At 44.5% G+C, this 26,451-nt stretch overlaps 1 protein-coding gene across 1 annotated transcript in view; it reads right to left on the bottom strand.

Annotated features, from left to right (window-relative positions):
- LOC126210351 (uncharacterized) overlaps positions 1–26,451 on the bottom strand; it is a 116,261-nt gene that overhangs the window by 23,240 nt on the left and 66,570 nt on the right. Inside the window, exon 2 of the mRNA XM_049939565.1 lies at positions 9,158–9,408. Within this exon, the coding sequence (XP_049795522.1) occupies positions 9,158–9,408 (251 nt within the window). The remainder of the gene's footprint in view (positions 1–9,157; positions 9,409–26,451) is intronic.

Here is a 26,451-nt window from a genome sequence, read left to right on the forward strand (position 1 = left end):
CCACTGGAGTTTATCTATCATCTCCGTAACGCTTTCGCGATTACTAAATGATCCTGTAACGAAGCGCGCTGCTCTCCGTTGGATCTTCTCTATCTCTTCTATCAACCATATCTGGTACGGATCCCACACTGGTGACCAGTATTCAAGCAGTGGGAGAACAAGTGTACTGTAACCCACTTCCTTCTTTTTCGGACTGCATTTCCTTAGGATTCTTCCAATGAATCTCAGTCTGGCATCTGCTTTACCGACGATCAACTTTATGTGATCATTCCATTTTAAATCACTCCTAATGCGTACTCCCAGATACTTTATGGAAGTAACTGCTTCCAGTTGCTGACCTGGTATATTGTAGCTAAATGAGAAGGGATCTTTCTTTCTATGCATTCGCAGCACATTACACTTGTCTACATTGAGAGTCAATTGCCACTTCCTGCACCATGCGTCAATTCGCTGCAGATCCTCCTGCATCTCAGTACAATTTTCCATTGTTACAACCTCTCGATATACCACAGCATCATCCGCAAAAAGCCTCAGTGAACTTCCGATGTTATCCACAAGGTCATTTATGTATAATGTGAATAGCAACTGTCCTACGACTCTCCCCTGCGGCACACCTGAAATCACTCTTACTTCGGAAGACTTCTCTCCATTGAGAATGACATGCTGCGTTCTGTTATCTAGGAACACCTCAGTCCAATCACACAATTGGTCTGATAGTCCACATGCTCTTACTTTGTTCATTAAACGACTGTGGGGAACTGTATCGAAAGCCTTGCGGAAGTCAAGAAACACGGCATCTACCTGTGAACCTGTGTCTGTGGCCCTCTGAGTCTCGTGGACGAATAGCGCGAGCTGCGTTTCACACGATCGTCTTTTTCGAAACCCATGCTGATTCCTACAGAGTAGATTTCTAGTCTCCAGAAAAGTCGTTATACTCAAACATAATACGTGTTCCAAAATTCTACAACTGATCGACGTTAGAGATATAGGTCTATAGTTATGCACATCTGTTCGACGTCCCTTCTTGAAGAGGTGAAGAGGCTGGCGTGACGGTACATCTAATATCATCCAAAGATCGTGGTGCCACAGCACATTCGGCAACACACATCGGTATCACAGATATTAGTGATATCTCGCTGCAATCCGCAATGACGAATGGGTGAGGCTGTAGAGGAGACGGCCTCTCTCTCAGCAGAGCAGTACTCTCACACTGAGGTGAATGTAGAGCCGAGCTTGGAAGCGCTCTGCCCCAGTTCGTGACCTCAGGGTGAAGCAGTTAACATCATCGAGTAGTACGGAGGAGTTATTCAAAGCGAATATTTTGTGTCGCCAGTGTATGGGACAGTGCTCGAGACTTATGAATTAACTAATGTTTTTCCACAAATGACTTTTAACTGAGAAAAGATTTATTATTATATTGTGAAACAACAACAATATGTTTTATTATTTTATAACCAGTTTCTTACAAAGAATAACCACATAACAAAAGGTAATACCACTGAGAGAGTGTATTGGCTTTGTATTGTGTGTGTAATTCTTCCTTCTTATGTTCTTCCTCTCTATGTTGTATGAAGCGGATGAGATCGAAGATAAACTGAGGTCTGTTCTTTTAAATATTGTAAAAGGTCATAAGTGGTCATAGGAAAAATATAACGTAAAATTTACTAAATGGATGAATGTTTTAAGTTTTGTGCCCGCAACAGTCCAGACTGTGCTTTGTTTGTCGCCATTACGTGAGCGTATGGAGCGGCAATTTTAAACTGCGGAAATAATCAGACACTAATTCTTTCGATCGATATTACAATGTTGTAACTTCGAGGACAAGAAGCCACAGGAATTTATTATTTTTCTATTGTAAAAGTGAAGATAACATACAGTAGAACAATCTTAGACTTTACATAATGAAATATTTTTATGGCTAGTGCATAAGATTAATTATTCCAAAACTAATTGATCAGTAACTTTAAATAGAAATATTTACGGCACCAGTGTTGTTATGGGTAGAGGTGGTGGTGTGATATATTAGTTTCTTGGTATGCGTCAAATAACTAATATATCATTTTAATGTCAAGTATGGAATTATTGAAACTCGTAGTCGGGCTCAGCAGCACATAAATAAGAATTATCAGAGTTTATTTATTTCTTTCAAATAATACTGTTATTCTTGCTGCTACATTTTCATATGTTTTACAACAACACTTACACACCAAAACAACATTAAATAGAACTCCAAAGTTCAACATGGCTCTGAGCACTATGCGACTTAACTTCTGAGGTCATCAGTCGCCTAGAACGTAGAACTAATTAAACCTGACTAACCTAAGGACATCACACACATCCATGCCCGAGGCAGGATTCGAACCTGCGACCGTAGCGGTCGCTGGGCTCCAGACTGTAGCGCCTAGAACTCCAAAGTACCCATTACAAACAGAACAGTTTGTTAATTAGTGCATCAAGTGATGGTTCAATAGTGACAGGTTTACTTCCGCCAGTACATCGTCTCCTACCTCCCAAACTTTACAGAAGTTCTCCTGCGAACCTTGCAGGACTAGCACTTCTGTTTCGTTCGCAGGAGAGCTTCTGTAAAGTTTGGGAGGTAGGAGGCGATGTATTGGCGGAAGTAAAGCCGTGAGGACGGGGCGTGAGTCGTGCTTGGGTAGCTCAGTTGGTAGAGCACTTGCCCGCGAAAGGCAAAGGTCCCGAGTTCGAGTCTCGGTCCGGCACACAGTTTTAATCTGCCAGGAAGTTTCATATCAGCACACAATCCGCAGCAGAGTAAAAATCTCATTCTGGAAACTTCCTTATTTACTGTCGGTCCTGGTGTTGCAATATTAGTGACCATAGTGTGGTTGAGCCATATACAGGGTGTCCCTCGTAAGAGTCGTTAGGCTCGTTTTCTCTGGTGTTTTGGCAGATATTTTACAGTTTAGGTTTTGTAATATGTAGCTGTAGTCAGCCCAAACAAGTACTGCTACTGACGCCCTTAATGTGGCGGCGTGACGCCTGTTGTCGGTGGAAAGCATCTATTTATTTCTTGTTACGAACAAATTGATTTTTAAAGGTGAATATTTTACGTGCCCATTCGACAGAGCAGTCTAGTGCGATATTCGCGTTATCGTTATGTACGAGGCGTGTTTATTAAGTAAGTACCGTTTTGAAATTAAAAAAAGACGTGCTAAGATATCTCAATAATTTTATTTTTACATGAAAGCCTGTACCTTAATCTACGCACTGACGCCATTACAGTCTGATTCTTCCTCGTTTACGTTGTGTGCTGATTGTTTAAGATGCCTCCGACAATCGTGAGTCCGGCCGACCGTGAAGTACGGGCTGTTGTAAGATTTCTTAGTGCTAAAGGCCTAAAAGCGATCGATATTCATCCTGAGATCTGTGTAGTTTACGGAGAAAACATTATGAGTGATGGAATGGTAAGAGTGGGTGAGAGTATTTAAAGATGGCCGCACAAATGTGCATGATGAACAACGGAGTGGGCGTCCTGCGGTCGTTAATGAAGGTTTGGTGCAGGAACTGGACAATAAGGTGAGAGAAAAGAGACGCTTTATGATTTCCTCCTTTCGGGATGCCTTTCCTAATGTTTCTCGTAGTGTTTTGTATGGCATTGTGACTGAGCACTTGGATTACTGAAAGTTGTGCGCACGTTGGGTACCGAAAATGTTGACGGATGTGCACAAAACCAAACGTTTAGACAGTGCATTGACTTTCCTCGACCGGTACCACAACGACGGTGACGATTTCGTAAGCCATATTGTTACGGGCGATGAAACATGGGTGGCCTACGTCACACCAGAATTAAAGCAACAGTCCATGGAAATTGAGCAAGGGCATCGTTTCGCTCCAAGACAATGCCCGTCCGCATGTGGCGAATCAGACCAAAGATCTCATCACATCTTTTCCATGGGAAACTCTAGATCATCCTCAGTACAGCCTCGATCTTGCGCCCAATGACTACCATCTGTTTCTGCACTTGAAGAAACACCTGGGCGGTCAGCGTCTTCAAGACGATAAAGTCAAAGCAGTGGTGACGCAGTGGTTGACAAGTCAGGCGGTAGACTTCTATGAGGAGGGTATTCAAAAACTGGTACAACGTTATGACAAGTGCCTCAATATTGACGGAAATTATATAGAAAAGTAGATTAACGTACAGGCTTTCATGTAAAAATAAAATTATTGAGATATCTTAGCACGTCTTTTTTTAATTTAAGAACGGTACTTACTTAAAAAAACACGCCTCGTATTAACAGAGACAGTAGAAGTCGAAGAATAACCAGCGCCGGCCGAAGTGGCCGTGCGGTTAAAAGGCGCTGCAGTCTGGAACCGCAAGACCGCTACGGTCGCAGGTTCGAATCCTGCCTCGGGCATGGATGTTTGTGATGTCCTTAGGTTAGTTAGGTTTAACTAGTTCTAAGTTCTAGGGGACTAATGACCTCAGAAGTTGAGTCCCATAGTGCTCAGAGCCAATAACCAGCGCTCAGGAGAGCCAGCACCGCCCAGGTCCATCTGTCTGCTGTTGTGATGCGGCAGCGCTGTTGACTCGCTGGTGGAGTACTGGTCATTCTTCTTATTTCACTGTCACTGTTAGTACGTCACGTGAATATCGCACTAGGCTAATTTGGGACCGCTCTGTCGAATGGACACATAAAATATTCGCCTTTAAAAATAATTTCGTTTGTAACGGGAAACAAACCAATGCTTTCTGTCGACACTGGGAATCAAATGAAAGATGTGATGCGCAGTGTTTGGGCTCAGCGCAGCTGCACACTGCAACACTCACCGTCCTAACATCTGTCCGCCAGACGACACTGAGGAGGGACACGGTCAGATAGCAATGTACCTTTTTACGTGTATACACCATCAGAGGTACGAAACACAAATGATTTAGAGTTGCAACTCTCTGCCACAGACAGAATAGCAACCAGAGAGCATTAGTTTGCTTGTGTTTGATATTGTTACTAGGCCAAGTAGGGTACATAAAGGGCATAAACAGAGTCAGTTTCTGGCTGATCGCTGTGAAACACATGGAGATGCCGCATACAGAATGTTGCAGGGGCTCCACTGCCAGTTCTAGTACAGCAGGTGCGAATCTGAAGGGGGTAACAACAATGTGTTTGGTGCACAACATGGCGGCGGTCCATTTCAGCCATTAAATGTGGTCGACTGGAGCCTTGATGAAAAGTATGCTTGCCCTCCCATTCTGGTGCAGTCCTACATCAGGCAACTGTAACACCCCTCAAACCTGATACTTAACCATTTAACTATTCGGGCAAATGGAGACCAATAACGAGGCCCTTTCAAACTCTGTCACTTGTTGATAACGCTGTCTTACAATATTTGTTGTTCCCTACAATTACATGTCGGAACAAATCTACTAGTGAAGACACCATTATTCTGTAATGTACTTACGGGTGTGGGTTCTGGCACAGGTGATGCAGACGACGACGATGCAGAAGATGACGCTGATACTTCTGTAGACGACATGGTACATAAACTACCAAACCCAGGCCTTATATACCATTATCATGCTATGCAAACATAGCGCGAAAAACGATACGAATAACTAATGGCGCAAATGGCGCTGATACTAAACATTTTACACGCGCCAACCTTTTGCTGGCGTGGGTGCTTGCCCAGATAAGGTCGTAAACGGACCATTATCTCAGCGTCACATTGACAGCCGCCATGTGACCCTGGGGACCCGGCTGACCTTGGGGACTCGAAACGAAACGGCACTGGTGCCATGTTTCATGAGTCCCAAAGACTGTCATTGGACAGAGTTTGAAAAGGCCTCATTATTGGTCTCCATTTGCCCGAATGGTCAAATGGTTCAGTATCAGGTTTGAGGGGTGTTACAGTTGCCTGATGTAGGACTGCACCAGAATGGGAGGGCAAGCATACTTTTCATCAAGGCTCCAGTCGACCACATTTAATGGCCGAAATGGACCGCCGCCATGTTGTGCACCAAACAGATTGTTGTTACCCCTTCAGATTCGCACCTGCTGTACTAGAACTGGCAATGGAGCCCCTGCAACGTTCTGTATTATTCCACAGCTTATGTCATAGACTAACAGCAGCCAAACTAGGAAATTACCTTCCCACTCGTAGACTGCCATTAACACCACAACACAAGTGGCTACATTTGGAGTGGTGCAGCGACTGGGAAGCATGAACTGCTGATGAATGGTGTCGCATTATGTTCAGCAATGAATCACCATTAGCCGGCCGCGGTGGCCGAGCGGTTGTAGGCACTTCAGTCCGGAACCGCGCGACTGCTACAGTCGCAGGTTCGAATCCTGCCTCAGGCATGGATGTGTGTGATGTCCTTAGGTTAGTTAGGTTTACGTCGTTCTAAGTTCTAGGGGACTGATGACCTCAGATGTTAAGTCCCATGGTGCTCAGAGCCATTTGAACCATTTTTGAATCACCACTGACCATTACCCTTCATGACCATCGTTGGGAAGTACGGTGGTGACCGTGGTCCCAATATTACAATCTTTTGCAGAGGCACAATGGTTTTACTCTGGGCGTCACGGTATGGGGAACCATGAGGAATGAGTACAAGTGATGACCAGTGTTGACTGAGGGAACTCTGACAGCATAATGGTATGTCATGAACATTTTGCATCGTCAAAGGTGACCTCTCATGAGAGATAATACTGGTGCCATTTTACAACAGCACAATGCTTGTCCACCCATGGCAAATGTCTCGACGAAATGCCTGCATGATGATGAGGTACTTCAATAGCCAGCAAAATCCCCACAGCTGTCCCCAATAGAACATGTGTGGCGCCAGCTTGGACGTCAACTCCGCCCCACTGCCAGTATCTGGCATATCAAAGGCCAGATGCCCGAGTTGTGGGCCAGCTTGCCTCAGGAGGAGATGCAATGGCTTTAAGGCAGTTTCCCCAACCGCATCAGCGCATCCATCTAGGCCAGAGGGAATATCATATCATACGGATAGGTGGGTTCATACTGTCCACTTTTCTCTAAATGTAACACGATTCTGTAATCAAATGGTTCAAATGGCTCTAAGCACTATGGGACTTAACGTCTGAGGTAATCAATCTCCTAGACTTAGAACTACGTAAACCTAACTAACCTAAGGACATCGGGAAAAATCACGGCTATAGTTTCCCCTTGCTTTCAGCCGTTCGCAGTACCATAACAGCAAGGTCGTTTTCGTTAGTGTTACAAGGCCAGACTGTTGCCCCTGCAACTACTGAAAAGGCTGCTGCCCCTCTTCAGGAACCACATGTTTGTCTGGCCTCTCAACAGATACCCCTCCGTTGTGGTTGCACCTACGGTACGGCTATCTGTATCATTGAGGCACGCAAGGCTCCCCACCAACGGCAAGGTCCATGGTTCATGGGGGGGATACATCAAGTACCATAGACTTATTCTGTTTGGCTCAGTGAGTAATAGAGCAGGAGCAGTAGATTAGTCGGCTATGTAGTCACTAGAGACAGGGCACAAGCTGGGATTAGGGAAGGTTGGGGAAGGAAACTGGCCGTGCCCTCTCGAAGGAACCATCCCAGCATTTGGCTTAAGCGATTTTGGGAAAGGCACGGAAAAGCTAAATCTGGATGGCCGAACGCAGGTTTCAAACTCCATCCTCCCGAATGTGAGTCGAGTGTGCTAATCAGTGTCCCCAAAAAAATGGTCCAAATGGCTGCGAGCAGTATGGGACTTAACATCTGAGGTCATCAGTCCCCTAGAACTTAGAACTACGTAAACCTAACTAACCTAAGGAATCACACACGTCCATGCCCGAGGCAGGATTCGAAACTGCGGCAGTAGCAGCCGCGTGGTTCTGGACTGAAGCGCCTAGAGCTGCTCGGCCACAGTGGCCAGGAATTCTGTTATCAACGAAATAACATCACATAACTTCTCAGCCAGCGAAGCTTCATTTAGATTCCTCCTTTCGTTCTGGATGTGTGTGTGTGTGTGTGAGCGTGTGTGTGTGTGTGTGTGTGTGTTTATGTGTTCCTGTATCCTTATTTCTTACTAACAAGGGAACCTCCCCATCGCACCCCCCTCAGATTTAGTTATAAGTTGGCACAGTGGATAGGCCTTGAAAAACTGAACACAGATCAATCGAGAAAACAGGAAGAAGTTGTGTGGAACTATGAAAAAATAAACAAAATATACAAACTGAGTAGTCCATGCGCAATATAGGCAACATCAAGTATAATGTGACTTCAGGAGCGCCGTGGTTAGCGTGAGTAGCTGCGGATCGAGGGGTCCTGGGTTCAAGTATACCCTCGAGTGAAAAGTTTACTCTCGTTATTTTGCGCAAAGTTATGATCTGTCCGTTCGTTCATTGACGTCTCTGTTCACTGTAATAAGTTTAGTGTCTGTGTTTTGCGACCTCACCGCAAAACCGTGCGATTAGTAGTCGAAAGGACGTGCCTCTCCAATGGGAACCGAAAACATTTGATCGCAAGGTCATAGGTCAACCGATTCCTCCATAGAAAACACGTCTGATATATTCTATACGACACTGGTGACGGCATGTGCGTCACATGACAGGAATATGTTGTCGACCCACCTAACTTGTACACTTGGCGAATGGGTAAAAAGATTCTTCTACCTTGCCCGATTTAGGTTTTCTTGTGGATGTGATAATCCCATTGGAGAGGGACGTCCTTTCGTCTACTAATCGCACAGTTTTTCGGTGCCGTCGCAAAACACAGACACTAAACTAATTACAGTGAACAGAGACGTCAATGAACGAACGGACAGATCATAACCCTGCGAAAATGAATAAATTAAAATACCCACTCGAGGGAAGACTTGAACCAAGAACCTCTCGTTTTGCAGATGCTCACGTTAACCACGGGACCACGGCACTCCTGAGGTTACATTGTCCTCGACATTGCCTATCTTGCACATGGACTAATCAGTTTGTATATTTTGCTTATTTTTTTCATAGTTCCACACAACTTCTTCCTGTTTTCTCGACTGATATGTGTTCAGTTTTTCAAGGCCTATCCACTGTGCCAACTTATAAGTAAATCTGAGGGGGGTACGATGGGGAGGTTCCCTTCTAAGTGTGTTTCTGTGAGTTTAATGATTGATTTTAGAATGAAAGCTGACTTGTAGCACCGTAGCAGCTAAGACACTGGCCTCGTTCCAGACTGACCTGGCTGGTGGAGGCGGTCCTGGCCACGACGCTCCTGGCCACGTCTGCCAGCGCCGCCGCCTCCCTCCCCTCCTCCCTGGAGCGCGCCTCCTCAGAAGACACGTGGTTGTCCACGTGCCCGCCTGCCGCCCACGCGTCTTCGTTTGGCAAGCGCCGCGCCTGCCTCTCGGAAGCAGACGTCGACGCCGCCAGCAGCAGCAGCAGCAGCGAGCACATAGCCGGCACGAGGGCCGTGCGGTGGGTCACTCGAACTGCACACGTTGACAAACTGTCACACACCACCCTCATATCTGCTTGGTTAACAGCTGAGTCCAGCATGTTGCTCAGGCCATTATTAATGAAACGAGTGCAAAAACAGTGCCACCGAATTCAAAAAATTTGTAAACATGGAAAAATTTATTCTGAGATAGATACATTACTGGCCATTAAAATTGCTACATCAAGAACAAGTGGACATGATAAACGGGTATTCATTGGACAAATATATTATACTAGAACTGACATGTGATTACATTTTTCACGCAGTTTGGGTGCATAGGTCCTGGGAAATCAGTACCCAGAACAACCACCTCTGGCCGTAATAACGGCCTTGATACGTCTGGGCATTGAGTCAAACAGAGCTTGGATAGCGTGTACAGTTACAGCTGCCCATGCAGCTTCAACACGATACCACAGTTCATCAAGAGTAGTGATTGGCGTATTGTGACGAGCCAGTTGCTCGGCCACCATTGGCCAGACGTATCAATTGCTGAGACATCTGGAGAATGTGCTGGCCAGGGTAGCAGTCGAACATTTTCTGTATCCAGAAAGGCCCGTACAGGACCTGCAACGTGCGGTCGTGCATTATTCTGCTGAAATGTAGGGTTTCGCAGGGATCGAATGGAGGGTAGAGCCACGGGTCGTAACACATCTGAAATGTAAAGTGCCCTCAATTGAACAAGAGGTTAACGAGACGTGTAACTAATGGAACCCTATACAATCACGCCGGGTATGGCGATGACGAATACACGCTTCCAATGTGCGTTCACCGCGATGTCGCCAAACACGGATGCGACCATCGTGATGCTGTGAACATAACCTGGATTCATCCGAAAACATGATGTTTTCCCATTCGTGCACCCAGGTTCGTCGTCGAGTGCAACGTCGCAGGCGCTCCTGTCTGTGATGCAGCGGCCATGGTCTCCGAGCTGATAGTCAATGCTACTGCAAACGTCGTCGGAATGTTCGTGCAGATGGTTGTTGTCTTGCGAACGCTCCCATCTGTTGACTCGGGGATCGAGACGCGGCTGTACGATCCGTTACAGCCATGCGGATAAGATGCGTGCCATCTCAACTGCTAGTGATACGAGGCCGTTGGGATCCAGCACGGCGTTCCGTATTACCCTCCTGAACCCACCGATTCCATATTCTGCCAACAGTCATTGGATCTCGACCAACGCGAGCAGCAACGTCGCGATACGATAAACTGCAATCGCGATAGCCTACAATCCGACCTTTATCTTAGTCGGAAACGTGATGGTACGCATTTCTCCTCCTTACACGAGGCATTACTCACAAGGCAACACCGGTCAACTGCTGTTTGTTCAGTCCGCAGCTCGTGGTCGTGCGGTAGCGTTCTCGCTTCCCGCTCCCGGGTTCCCGGGTTCTATTCCCAGCGGGGTCAGCGATTTTCTCTGCCTCGTGATGAATGGGTGTTGTGTGATGTCCTTAGGTTAGTTAGGTTTAAGTAGTTCTAAGTTCTAAGGGACTGATGACCATAGATGTTAAGTCCCATAGTGCTCAGAGCCATTTGAATCTTTTTTTTTTTTCTGTTTGTGTATGAGAAATCGGTTGGAAACTTTCCTCATGTCAGCACGATGTAGGTGTCGCCACCGGCGCCAACCTTGTGTGAGTGCTCTGAAAAGCTAATTATTTGCATATCACAGCATCTTCTTCATGTCGCTTAAATTTCGCGTCTGTAGCACGTCATTTGCGTGGTGTCGCAATTTTAATGGCCAGTAGTGTATAATTTGTGTTCTTCCACAAGGTTAGTCTTAGGTTCGATATTAAATCCAGTGTTTTCAACTGGCTTTTCACCTAATATTCGAAAAAAAGTATTAATTTGATTGTATGATTATTAAGAGTTTAGATGGGAAGAATGTATAGTTGAAAGGTAGAAGTACCGGGCAAAGATACCGAGCATGGAGCCACAGCCGTTAATACACTGGACTCACATTCAGGAGGATGATGTTTCAAACCCCCATCCAGCCATCCAGAAATAGGTTTACTGTGATTTTCCTAAATTCTCCAGGCTAGTGCTATGATAGTTCCTTTAAAAAGGGAATGGCCTTTATTGTGGCTTGATTCCCTTATGCACTGAACACTCGAAATGTAAGCCTGGAAAAATTCATTCTCAGACAGATATCATTTGTGGTTTTCCACAAGGTTTAGTCTTAGGTCCAAAATTCTTTCCAGTGTTTTCAATTGACTTTGCACATAATATTCAAGAAGGAGATTTAGTGTTTTTCGGGTAAAACCAGTATGAATATACGATTATTAAGATCTCAGATGGCAAGCTACTGCCAAGCAAAGAATGTAAGGCGAAAGATGGAAGTGCTATACAAAGATACTGAGAGAGGAGGCAGCATGGCTAGCGTAATTGACTCGCATTATCGAGGACGACAATCCCCATCTGGCCATCTAGATTTTACGTTTTCCATGGTTTCCTTAGATCACTCGCGGCAAATGCTGGGATGAGTCCTTTGAAAAGGGCACAGCTGATTTCCTTCCCCATCCTTTCGTAAATGCGAACTTGTGCTCCACCTCTAATGACAGTGCTGTCCGAAGGACGTTAAACTGTAAACTTCCTTCCATTTCTTTCTTTCGGCGTACTCTTTTTCTGGTGCACTGGCTCGAAGTGGTGGCACCAAACGAAGGCCTCAACTGTGGTGACATCCTACAGGAGGGGAGTCTGATAGACGTCGCCGGCCACGCCCTTCATCAGATGTGAAACTATGTCTGCTACCATTGTATTCAGGTTCACTGCGTGACACAACCACAAAACTCTCTGAAATTACGGCTGTGTCTAAATACAGTGGCAAGGGCTGCTGATAAAAAATTCTTTACTGTACAACCAATTTGGGCACAGACCATCATCAAGCATAGTGTACAATGTCAGTTCATGTAATTAAGCAGACTAACCAGGGTTCAGGTTGGGACTCCGGGCAGTACAATCAATTTCAGGAATGTTATTGCACCAAACAATTGCCTCACAGAGCTAGTTCAAGACAGTGTGCGTTGTCATGCTCATATAAACTGTCATCGTCTCCAAACTCGTCCTCTACAGTACACAGTACATAATTCTGTCACATGTGTTCATGGCCTATGTTTTCTTGAGCGCGATAAGGGGACCACACCGAAGTTATGAAAAATACTCCCATACTGAAACAGAAGGGAAAGCAGAAAGGTGGAAGGAGTATATACAGGGTCTATACAATGGCGATGTACTTGAGGACAACATTATGGAAATGGAGGAGGATGTAGATGAAGATGAAATGGGAGATATGATTCTGCGTGAAGAGTTTGACAAGTACTGACAGATCTGAGTCGAATCAAGACCCCGGGAGTAGATAACATTCCATTAGAACTACTGACAGCCACGGGAGAGCCAGTCCTGACAAACCTCTAGCATCTGGTGAGCAAGATATAAGAGGCAGGCGAAATACCCTCAGACTTCAAGAGGAATATAATATTTCCAATCCCAAAGAAAGCAGGTGTTGACAGATGTGAAAATTACCGAACTATCAGTTTAATAAGTCACGGCTGCAAAATACTAACGCGAATTCTTTACAGACGTATGGAAAAACTAATAGAAACCGACCTCGGGCAAGATCAGTTTGGATTCCGTAGAAATGTTGGAACACGTGAGGCAATACTGACCCTAAGACTTATCTTGGAAGCCAGATTAAGGAAAGGCAAACCTACGACTGTAGCATTTGTAAACTTAGAGAAAGCTTTTGACAACGTTGACTGTCATACTCTCTTTCAAATTGTGAAGGTGGCAGGGGTAAAATACAGGGAGCGAAACGCTATTTACAATTTGTACAGAAACCAGATGGCAGTTATAAGAGTCGAGGGACACAAAAGGGAAGCAGTGGTTGGGAACGGAGTGAGACAGGGTTGTAGCCTCTCCCCGATGTTATTCAGTCTGTTTATTGAGCAAACAGTGGAGGAAACAAAAGAAAGATTCGGAGTAGGTATTAAAATCAATGGAGAAGAAATAAAAACTTTGAGGTTCGCCGATGACATTGTAATTCTGTCAGAGACAGCAAAGGACTCGGAAGAGCAGTTGAACGGAATGGATAGTGTCTTGAAAGGAGGATATAAGATGAACACCAACAAAAGTAAAACGAGGATAATGGAATGTAGTCGATTTAAATCGGGTGATGCTGAGGGTATTAGATTAGGAAATGAAACGCTTAAAGTAGTAAAGGTGTTTTGCTATTTGGGGAGCAAAATGACTGATGATGGTCGGAGTAGAGGAGATATAGAATGTAGACTGGCAATGGCAAGGAAAGCGTTTCTGAAGAAGAGAAATTTCTAACATCGAGTATAGATTTAAGTGTCAGGAAGTCGTTTCTGAAATTATTTGTATGGAGCGTAGCCGTGTATGGAAGTGAAACATAGACGATAAATAGTTTAGACAAGGAGAGAATAGAAGCATTCGAAATGTGGTGCTACAGAAGAATGCTGAAGATTAGATGGGTAGATCACATAGCTAATGAGGACGTATTGAATAGAGTTGGGGAGAAGAGGAGTTTGTGGCACAACTTGACTAGAAGAAGAGATCGGTTGGTAGGACATGTTCTGAGGCGTCAAGGGATCGATCACCTATTTAGTATTGGAGGGCAGCGTGGAGGGTAAAAGCGTAGAGGGAGACCAAGAGATGAATACACTAAACGGATTCAGAAGGATGTAGGTTGCAGTAGTTACTGGGAGATGAAGAAGCTTGCACAGGACAGAGTAGCATGGAGAGCTGCATCAAACCAGTCTCAGGACTGAAGACCGCAACAACAGCAACAACTGTAACAGCATGTCCTCTGCTCTCCACTGTTGGCATTTCACATGGTGGCTGGTTTTGTCGCCAGTGGCCAAACCATCACCTTTCCATCGAATAGCACAGGGCGTACCGCGACCCATGACCACAAATCACACTCGTCCAGTCGTCCATCGCCCAGTGCCATCAGCCTCTACACCGCTTCAAGCATCACTCAGCACTGACTGCACAAAAGTACGGGTTACGAGGATCTGCTCGACCAATCAACCGCATGCCTTCCAACCCATTACGCACATTGTTGTGCTAGTGGACCTCCTGACAGCACTCTGGAACTCACAAGTGATTCCTTCCCCTGATTTCACGCGAATTTTAACAGCCACCGTCCCCAACAGTCGATGGCCCATCTCCATCAGAATCTGAGGTATGCCTGGTCTCAGTTTAGCGATGGTTGTTGCCTCGCACTTCCTTTCCACAATCACGTCACTAATGGTCGAATTCGGCAGCTGTAGAAGGATTGAAATGTCCCTGAAGGATCTGTTACTCAGGTGAGATCCAATGACCAGTGCACATTCGAAGTCAATGGGCTCCCCAGACCATACCATTGTACCGTCACGGGTCCACTACTCTACACCTTCTACACACATAAAAAATGTTTTGCATCACCTCGGTTCCGAAAATTCCGGAACCTTTTGCATGTTGTACCACCATACAGCGAGACCGTCAGATGTGGTGGTCCAGATTGCTGTACACATCGGTACCTCTAATACCCAGTAGCATGTTCTCTTGCATTGATGCATGCCTGTATTCGTGGTGGCATACTATCCACAAGTTCATTAAGGTAATGTTGGTCCAGATTGTCGCACTCCTCAACGGCGATTCGGAGTAGATCTCTCAGAGCGGTTCGCGGGTCACGTCGTCCATAAACAGCCATTCGAATCTGCCACAGGCATGTTGGATAGGGTTCATGTCTGGAGAACATGCTGGCCACTCTTGTGGAGCGATGTCGTTATCCTGAAGGAAGTCATTCATAAGATGTGCACCATAGGGGCGCGATTTCTTGTCCATGAAGACGAATGCCTTGCCAATATGCTGCTGATATGGTTCCAGTATCGGTCGAAGGATTCACCATTGCACAGCCGTTACGGAGCCTTCCATGACCACCAGCGGCACTTCGCTGCAGTCGCTGGAGAGTGTGTCTCAGCCGTTCCGCCTGACCGGGTTGCCTCCAAACACGTCTCTGACGATTCTCTGGTTGAAGGCATATGCGACACTCATCGGTGAAGAGAACGTAATGGCAATCCTGAGCGGTCCATTCGGCATGTTGTTGGGACCATCTGCATCGTGCTGCATTGTGTTGTAGTTGCAAAGATAGACCTCGCCATAGACGTCGGGATTGATGTTGCACATCATGCAGGCTATGGCGCACACTTTTGAGTCCTAACATGGACGACCTGTCGCTGCACGAAAACTATTACTCAACATGGTGGCGTTGCTGTCAGGGTTCCTGCGAGCCATATAGTACGTAGGTAGCGGTCATCCACTGCAGTAGTAGCCCTTGGGCGGCCTGAGCGAAGCATGTCATCGACAGGTCCTGTCTCTCTGTATCTCCTCCATGTACGAACAACATCGCTTAGGTCCACTCCGAGACGCCTGGACACTTCACTTCTTGGGAGCCCTTCCTGGTACAAAGTAACAATGCGGACGCGATCGAACCGCGGTATTGACCGTCTAGCCATGGTTGAACTACAGACAACACCAGCCTTCCCGGTAACTGGAACTGATCGGCTGTCGGACCCCTCCGTCTAATAGGAGCTGCTCATGCACGGTTGTTTACATCTCTGGCAGGTTTAGTGACATCTCTTAACAGTCAAAGGGACTGTGTGTGTGATACGATATCCACAAAAAATGGCCATTAGCACTATGGGACTTAACATCTGAGGTCATCAGTCCCCTAGAACTTAGAACTACTTAAACCTAACTAACCTGAGGACATCACACACATCCATGCCCGAGGCAGGATTCGAACCTGCGACCGTAGCGGTCGCGCAGTTCCAGACTGAAGTGCCTAGAACCCCTCGGCCACACAGGTCGGCCTACAGTATCGACAGTGAACGTCTACATTCAGGAGTTCTGGGAACCGGAGTGATGCGAAACTTTTTTTGATGTGTGTGTTATGCCGGTGAATCAGCCGCTCGTGACGTCTAGGGGACAATTCCGCATTACAAAGGGATCCGCGAATTCTTTTGATGGCATAGCGTCAAGAACAATATAATAATTCCAATCCCAAAGGAAGCTGGTGTTGACAGATGTGAAAATTACCAACCTATCAGTTTAATAAGTCACGGCTGCAAAATACTAACGCGAATTCTTTACAGACGAATGGAGAAACTTGTAGAAGCCGACCTCGGGGAAGATCAGTTTGGATTCCGTAGAAATATTGGAACACGTGAGGCAATACTGACCCTAAGACTTATCTTAGAAAATAGATTAAGGAAAGGCAAACCTACGTTTCTAGCATTTGTAGACTTAGAGACAGCTTTTGACAATGTTGACTGGAATAGTCTCTTTCACACTGTGAAGGTGGTAGGGGTAAAATACAGGGAGCGAAAGGCTATTTACAATTTTACAGAAACTAGATGCCAGTTCTAAGAGTCGACAGACATGAAAGGGAAGCAGTGGTTGGGAAGGGAGTGAGACAGGGTTGTAGCCTCTCCCCGATGTTATTCGATCTGTATATTGGCCGCGTAGGATTAGCCGAGCGGTCTTAGGCGCTGCAGTCATGGACTGTGCGGCTGGTCCGGGCGGAGGTTCGAGTCCTCCCTCGGGCATGGATGTGTGTGTTTGTCCTTTGGATAATTTGGGTTAAGTAGCGTGTAAGCTTAGGGACTGATGACCTTAGCAGTTAAGTCCCATAAGATTTCATACACATCTGAACATCTGTATATTGAGCAAGCAGTAAAGGAAACAAAAGAAAAATTCGGAGTAGGTATTAAAATCAATGGAGAAGAAATAAAAACTTTGAGGTTCGCCGATGACATTGTAATTCTGTCAGAGACAGCAAAGGACCTGGGAGAGCAGTTGAACGGAATGAACAGTGTCTTGAAAGGAGGGTGTAAGATGAACGTCAACAGAAGCAAAACGAGGATAATGGAATGTAGTCGAGTTAACTCGGGTGATGCTGCGGGAATTAGATTAGGAAATGAGACACTTAAAGTAGTAAATGAGTTTTGCTATTTGGGGAGCAAAATAACTGATGATGGTCGAAGTAGAGAGGATATAAAATGTAGACTGGCAATGGCAAGGAAAGCGTTTCTGAAGAAGAGAAATTTCTAACATCGAGTATAGATTTAAGTGTCAGGAAGTCGTTTCTGAAATTATTTGTATGGAGCGTAGCCATGTATGGAAGTGAAACATAGACGATAAATAGTTTAGACAAGAAGAGAATAGAAGCTTTCGAAATGTGGTGCTACAGAAGAATGCTGAAGATTAGATGGGTAGATCACATAACTAATGAGGAGGTATTGAATAGAGTTGGGGAGAAGAGGAGTTTGTGGCACAACTTGACTAGAAGAAGAGATCGGTTGGTAGGACATGTTCTGAGGCATCAAGGGATCATCTATTTAGTATTGGAGTGCAGCGTGGAGGGTAAAAATGGTAGAGGGAGACCAAGATATGAATACACTAAACAGATTCAGAAGGATGTAGGCTGCTGTAGGTACTGGGAGATGAAGAAGCTTGCACAGGATAGAGTAGCATGGAGAGCTGCATCAAACCAGTCTCAGGACTGAAGACCACAGCAACAATAACAACAACAATCTATTAATTAAGAGGTACAACACTACGATAAAGATTCAACACAACAAGGCACGCATTAGAGTTAGAAACTGCCTGTATGTCTTGAGGCAGCGTAACTCGTGCTGTATAAATTATCCAGTCTGTATTGGTTCAGTATTTGAGAACGACTGCACTTGACGACTTCCAACGAACTTAACACATAATTTCAAACCTTTTATAACATTTTTCATTTGTTTACGGGTGAATAATCCAAAACTGTGTGTGCATGCTGAAAAGAGTGCCTTTCAATTATTTATGTGAAAACACTTAAGGATTTTTAAATAAAACAAACTTAATTAACGTTCTACATCTTTATTCTTCATATCTACATATTTATTTCCCACAGTTATAACCCTGACGACGACCACATATTTCCCAACGAGAGACACTTTGTTGATACCGTCACTGTAAAATGTTTTTATTTGTGACGGAGCCGCAATCTCACCTCTGCTTGCACCGTTCCATCAATATCAAAGTGAAGTCGTTCTTCAACTTTTGGAAACAAATGAAAAACGGATGGAGCCAAGTCGGTAGTATATGGAGGATAATCCATGACTGTGAGTCCAAGGCGTCAGATTGTTACAGGTGTATGTGGTCTGGCTCTGTGATGCTGAGGCAGAGGGTGCTAAATGTGTGGACGAACTCGTCGAACTCGAAACTCCATTACGGCTCACTCCTGAAGCACTCACATAATTACGTTACACACTGCCATGTTACACGCTAATGCACATATGTAGACATTAAGAATAAAGTAGTAGAATGTTAATAACGTTTATTAACTAAATACTTCACACTCATGTGCAATATTAGAAACCTTCGCCAGAACCGCAGACTTTTTGTGGAATTTCAGGGTAAGAAAAGTAGATGGAGAACTCAGGAAAATGGGCTACCACAAGACAGCGTGCTTGCGCCGCTATTATTCAACATCTATACCAAAGATCAACCTATCCGTGAAGGAACTCTAAGCTTTATTTGCATATCACAGCATCTTCTTCATGTCGGTTAAATTTCGCGTCTGTAGCACGTCATTTGCGTGGTGTCGCAATTTTAATGGCGAGTAGTGTATAATTTGTGTTCTTCCACAAGGTTAGTCTTAGGTTCGATATGAAATCCAGTGTTTTCAACTGGCTTTTCACCTAATATTCGAAAAAAAGTATTAATTTGATTGTATGATTATTAAGAGTTTAGATGGGAAGAATGTATAGTTGAAAGGTAGAAGTACCGGGCAAAGATACCGAGCATGGAGCCACAGCCGTTAATACACTGGACTCACATTTAGGAGGATGATGTTTCAAACCCCCATCCAGCCATCCAGAAATAGGTTTACTGTGATTTTCCTAAATTCTCCAGGCTAGTGCTATGATAGTTCCTTTAAAAAGGGAATGGCCTTTATTGTGACTTCCCTTATGCACTGAACACTCGAAATGTAAGCCTGGAAAAATTTATTCTCAGACAGATGACTGCGCTATGACTACTCAGGCTGACTGTTTTGAGACTGTAGAAGATACGGTATCAAAATCTTTGGAAGAAATCACTGCTTACCATCATGGGAATTACTTGAAAGCTAATCCTGCCAGGACTCAGACCTGCGCTTTCCACCTGAAGAATAAACAGGCAAATAGTTTCTTAACTATATCCTGGGGAGGCATCGTACTCGAACATAATCCTACTCCCAAATATCTTGGAGTAACTCTGGATCGCGCGCTGACATATAAAAAGCATTGCGTAAACGCCAGACAGAAAGTGGCAGCCAGAAATAACATAGTGCTAAAATTGACAGGTACATCATGGGCTGCTAATCCATGTACTGTGCGCTCAAGCGCGCTTGCTCTATGTTGTTCCACTGCTGAATATGCATGTTCGGTATGGTACAAGTCCAGTCATGTCAGGAACGTAGATGCGGCTCCAAATGAGTCTAGCCGGATTATCACGGGTTGATTAAGACCAGCTCCTGTGGACAAACTCTATTGCCTCGCTGGCATAGCTCCTCCTGAAATCAGACGTGAGGTAGCTGCGAGATATGAGAAACTAAGGCCACAACGAAGAACGCCCATCCACTGTACGGTCGTCAGCCGCACACCCTAGGCTGAAATCAAGAAAGAGCTTCTTGACAACCACTGAGGCTCTCATCGAGAATTCACATACGGCAAGGATGTCGCGACGGCGGGAGAAAGGTCGGTATTTGGGAGAATGGGTGGCTCCAAAGGAAGAACTTCCCCCTCGACATTCGGACAAGTGGTCAATATGGAGGTCTCTCAATAGATTACGATCACACACGACGAGATACAAGACCAATCTGCGGACTTAGTGTTTCTCTGTGGACTCAGTTCTTTGCCAGTGTGGCGTTGAGCAGACTAACAGCCATCACTGTTCCTCGTCACCAACCACCTGCACCATGCAAGACCTTATGAGAGATACACCAAATGCACTTGAAGTGTCCAATTTTTAGTCTTCTTTTGTGTAAAATTATTTCAACACTTAAATATTTTTTGATATTTCTGTACTTTTGACACAATAAATTAATAAATAAATAAACGTTTGTTTTGCTTAAAAAGCTTTAAGAGTTTGAAAGGTGGCTACACTGAGCCACAGCGCCAGAGATCGCGCTAGAGAGTATTGTTCTGCCGCCTCCACTGGCAGTGATTATTGAGATGTCGTAGTGGGCAGTGGTTGTTGAGAACTCGTAGTAGTCAGTGCTTGTTAAGAACTCGTAGCAGAGAGTGTTTGTTGAGATGTGCTAGTAGAGTGCTTGCTGAGATGTGATACTGAAAAGTTCTTGTTGAGATGTGGTAATAGCGAGTCGGTGTGGAGATATATTGTAATGATTAGAGTGATTTTGGTCAATATATGAAGGTGACGAAACTTGATTTATTTTTCATTATTTAATGTCGTAAATAATGCGTCATTACAGGTTCAGTCAACAAAGCATCTGGCTTGTGTTCTTGTATTGGACTGTAATTCTGGTTTTCTTGAGTAATTATGGTATTCCTATTTTCTTTAATTAATTCAGTATAAATGATATTTAAAATTTCTTGTGTTGTTGAAGAAGAACCGTGCCAGATGCGTACGTTGAGTCATACTTCCACACACAGAAGAGTTATACTTGTGCTTTGGTTTTGTAGGTTTTATAGTTGCTGGGGACTTAATTAATTAATTGTGGTAATGAAAATTTCCATTTCATTCTTTGTTGTTGTTCTATGCAGTCAGACTGCGTAATAATACTAGTCAGGGCCAACCGTTACGAGACTTCGTAACCGAACAGACAGCTAATAAAGCAAGAAATTAAAATTATTTGCATTCTATTTTAATTAAGCCCCCATGCAAGTTCTCACATACAAAATTTGGAGGCATTATTTTTCAGCACGTCCTCGTGAAATAATTCGTGCTTTAAATCATTCAAACATCCACCTTGCTCACCAGATTTGGCTCCCTCTGGATTCCACCTATTTTTAGATCTGAAAATGTTAAAATGGATGGCAGTTTGAATACAATGACGAGTTAATGTATGCCTGGGTATTTCATCAATAACTAACAATTGTAATTTAGTGATCGAATCCATTCAGTCGATCAGCATTATTCAAAGTGTAATGGTCCAAAACCCGACTCATGCTGATCATAAATCCTTCAAGAAATATGTGTAACGTTGGGTCAGTTGAACGTCTGCCCTCCCTATGGTCAGCGATGGTGGCTGCGACCACACACACACACACACACACACACACACACACACACACACACACACACACACACACAGGTGATCCAAGTTTTGCACACTTTCCTTTCTGCATCAGTTTCCTAGTCACTGCTGCCCTAACATTTTTCGTTGAATATCAGACTCCTATAATCAATCCATGCATCTTATATGAGAGCTGTTTCAGAATTAAATTTTTTGTGAAAGCAGGTTGGTTTTATTCAGGCTTCCAAAACACCATCGTATTCCCTAGTCTTTTGGATACAAAACCCACTTTTATGTTCAGCATAATCTCCGTTCAATGCGACCGCCTTACGCCACCGTCTGCCCACATGGTACTACTACAACGGTGGACGTCGGAGCCAACATCTCGCTGCATCAGTAACTTCCCCATCAGCCACGCACTGCTTCTCTCGGAGTGGATGCCTCATTGGGCCAAACATAGTCGGAGGGTGCGAGATTGGGGCTGTAGGGCTGATGAGGGAAAACAGTCGAATGAAGTTTTCTGAGCGCTATACACAGAAATGTCCAGTAGTAGAGTAGCGACATGTCTGACTGTGACCTATCGATCATCTTCAATGAGTGTGTCCACACGTTCCTACATTGCAGCAGTCACAGCCGACCAGCACGTGGGAGATCGAACAATTTTGCATGACCTTGTTGTGATGACGGTGCACCTCTCGCACGACGACTCACCGTGCTTTTGTTCACTGCCACGTCTCCATATACATCCTGCAAGCGCCTAAGAATATCAGGGACGCTCTGGTTTTCTGTGAAAAGAAACTCAATGAGATGTCTCTGCTTGGAACACACCTCCGCTACAAACGGCATTTTAAAGGCTGCATGTAGCGCCACCACCTATCACAATTTCTTGAAACTATGAAGGCTGAAGCGGGAATGCTCCACGATATTTCACGACAAATTCGGCAATTTTTCAAACGAGATTGGCTGAGAAAAGATGTGAACACCCCTCGTAGTTTCTATAGATGGAAACTGATGAACCTAAACATTATCACCACTGTTCACCAAGAGAGTGCATGCTATCTGGTGGAGTCACAGGCATGCGACACAGTAATGGTAGTAGATAAACGAAGCTGAGATCAATGGGGTATCATTATAGCCACAGTTCCAGCCGCAATTGAGGAACTCCACAGAGAGTAGCCATTATGACAGAAGGCAGGTTTGACAAAGAACAGACTGTTATGACCCAGCACCATGTAACGAACACCTTGGAGATGCGTAGTTGGTCGACTGTTCCTGTGCTGCTGCTGTGATCATCTGCGGAAAGCAGTTGAGGAATGGTGAAACCACTAGTAGGTATATATTTAGAAAGGGCAACTAATCAAATTTTTACTGGCATTAATAAGTGGTTCATAGCCAATTCACCGTCATTAAACTTTGAAAAGACCCACTATATGCAGTTCAGAACTTCCACGAGATTTCCTTCTAGTGTGTGTTTAAAATATGATGACATGGAAGTACATCTACATCTACATTTATACTCCGCAAGCCACCCAACGGTGTGTGGCGGAGGGCACTTTACGTGCCACTGTCATTACCTCCCTTTCCTGTTCCAGTCGCGTATGGTTCGCGGGAAGAACGACTGTCTGAAAGCCTCCGTGCGCGCTCTAATCTCTCTAATTTTACATTCGTGATCTCCTCGGGAGGTATAAGTAGGGGGAAGCAATATATTCGATACCTCATCCAGAAACGCACCCTCTCGAAACCTGGCGAGCAAGCTACACCGCGATGCAGAGCGCCTCTCTTGCAGAGTCTGCCACTTGAGTTTGTTAAACATCTCCGTAACGCTATCACTGTGATGAAACGCGCCGCTCTTCTTTGGATCTTCTCTACCTCCTCCGTCAACCCGATCTGGTACGGATCCCACACTGATGAGCAATACTCAAGTATAGGTCGAACGAGTGTTTTGTAAGCCACCTCCTTTGTTGATGGACTACATTTTCTAAGCACTCTCCCAATGAATCTCAACCTGGTACCCGCCTTACCAACAATTAATTTTATATGATCATTCCACTTCAAATCGTTCCGCACGCATACTCCCAGATATTTTACAGAAGTAACTGCTACCAGTGTTTGTCCCGCTATCATATAATCATACAATAAAGGATCCTTCTTTCTATGTATTCGCAATACATTACATTTGTCTATGTTAAGGGACAGTTGCCACTCCCTGCACCAAGTGCCTATCCGCTGCAGATCTTCCTGCATTTCTCTACAATTTTCTAATGCTGCAACTTCTCTGTATACTACAGCATCATCCGCGAAAAGCCACATGGAACTTCCGACACTATCTACTAGGTCATTTATATATATTGTGAAAAGCAATGGTCCCATAACACTCCCCTGTGGCACGCCAGAGGTTACTTTAACGTCTGTAGACGTCTCTCCATTGATAACAACATGCTGTGTTCTGTTTGCTAAAAACTCTTCAATCCAGCCACACAGCTGGTCTGATATTCCGTAGGCTCTTACTTTGTTTATCAGGCGACAGTGCGGAACTGTATCGAACGCCTTCCGGAAGTCAAGAAAAATAGCATCTACCTGGGAGCCTGTATCTAATATTTTCTGGGTCTCATGAACAAATAACGCGAGTTGGGTCTCACACGATCGCTGTTTCCGGAATCCATGTTGATTCCTACATAGTAGATTCTGGGTTTCCAAAAACGACATGATACTCGAGCAAAAAACATGTTCTAAAATTCTACAACAGATCGACGTCAGAGATATAGGTCTATAGTTTTGCGCGTCTGCTCGACGACCCTTCTTGAAGACTGGGACTACCTGTGCTCTTTTCCAATCATTTGGAACCTTCCGTTCCTCTAGAGACTTGCGGTACACGGCTGTTAGAAGGGGGGCAAGTTCTTTCGCGTACTCTGTGTAGAATCGAATTGGTATCCCGTCAGGTCCAGTGGACTTTCCTCTGTTGAGTGATTCCAGTTGCTTTTCTATTCCTTGGACACTTATTTCGATGTCAGCCATTTTTTCGTTTGTGCGAGGATTTAGAGAAGGAACTGCAGTGCGGTCTTCCTCTGTGAAACAGCTTTGGAAAAAGGTGTTTAGTATTTCAGCTTTACGCGTGTCATCCTCTGTTTCAATGCCATCATCATCCCGGAGTGTCTGGATATGCTGTTTCGAGCCACTTACTGATTTAACGTAAGACCAGAACTTTCTAGGATTTTCTGTCAAGTCGGTACATAGAATTTTACTTTCGAATTCACTGAACGCTTCTCGCATAGCCCTCCTTACGCTAACTTTGACATCGCTTAGCTTCTGTTTGTCTGAGAGGTTTTGGCTGCGTTTAAACTTGGAGTGAAGCTCTCTTTGCTTTCGCAGTAGTTTCCTAACTTTGTTGTTGTACCACGGTGGGTTTTTCCCGTCCCTCACAGTTTTACTCGGCACGTGCCTGTCTAAAACGCATTTTACGATTGCCTTGAACTTTTTCCATAAACACTCAACATTGTCAGTGTCGGAACAGAAATTTTCGTTTTGATCTGTTAGGTAGTCTGAAATCTGCCTTCTATTACTCTTGCTAAACAGATAAACCTTCCTCCCTTTTTTTATATTCCTATTAACTTCCATATTCAGGGATGCTGCAACGGCCTTATGATCACTGATTCCCCGTTCTGCACTTACAGAGTCGAAAAGTTCGGATCTGTTTGTTATCAGTAGGTCCAAGATGTTATCTCCACGAGTCGGTTCTCTGTTTAATTGCTCGAGATAATTTTCGGATAGTGCACTCAGTATTATGTCACTCGATGCTCTGTCCCTACCACCCGTCCTAAACATCTGAGTGTCCCAGTCTACATCTGGTAAATTGAAATCTCCACCTAAGACTATAACATGCTGAGAAAATTTATGTGAAATGTATTCCAAATTTTCTCTCAGTTGTTCTTCCACTAACGCTGCTGAGTTGGGAGGTCGGTAAAAGGAGCCAATTATTAACCTAGCTCGGTTGTTGAGTGTAACCTCCACCCATAATAATTCACAGGAACTATCCACTTCTACTTCACTACAGGATAAACTACTACTAACAGCGACGCCGGCCGGTGTGGCCGTGCGGTTAAAAGGCGCTTCAGTCTGGAACCGCGTGACCGCTACGGTCGCAGGTTCGAATCCTGCCTCTGGCATGGATGTGTGTGATGTCCTTAGGTTAGTTAGGTTTAATTAGTTCTAAGTTCTAGGCGACTGATGACCTCAGAAGTTAAGTCGCATAGTGCTCAGAGCCATTTGAACCAACTAACAGCGACGAACACTCCACCACCGGTTGCATGCAATCTATCCTTCCTAAACACCGTCTGTACCTTTGTAAAAATTTCGGCAGAGGAGAAGTTGAGAGTGTAAAATTCTTGGGATTACAACTTGATAATAAATTCAATTATGAGCGACATACTAACGAACTGCTAAAGTGCCTGAACAAGTCTGTGTTTGCAATGCGAATTATGTCAGACACAGGAGATATAAATATAAAAAAACTGGCATATTTTGCTTATTTTCACTCCATTATGTCATATGGTATCATCTTTTGGGGTAACTCCAGAAACTGAGAGAAAATTTTTAGAGTACAGAAGCGTATAATAAGAGTAATGTGTAGTGTAAATCCAAGAACATCATGTCGAAACATATTCAAAGAATTGGGCATATTAACCACAGCTTCTCAGTATATTTATTCCTTAACGCAGTTTGTTGTAAATAATACATCTCTTTTTACTAACT

The sequence above is a fragment of the Schistocerca nitens genome, chromosome 10, assembly GCF_023898315.1.
Source record: "Schistocerca nitens isolate TAMUIC-IGC-003100 chromosome 10, iqSchNite1.1, whole genome shotgun sequence".
NCBI classification, from domain to species: domain Eukaryota; kingdom Metazoa; phylum Arthropoda; class Insecta; order Orthoptera; family Acrididae; genus Schistocerca; species Schistocerca nitens.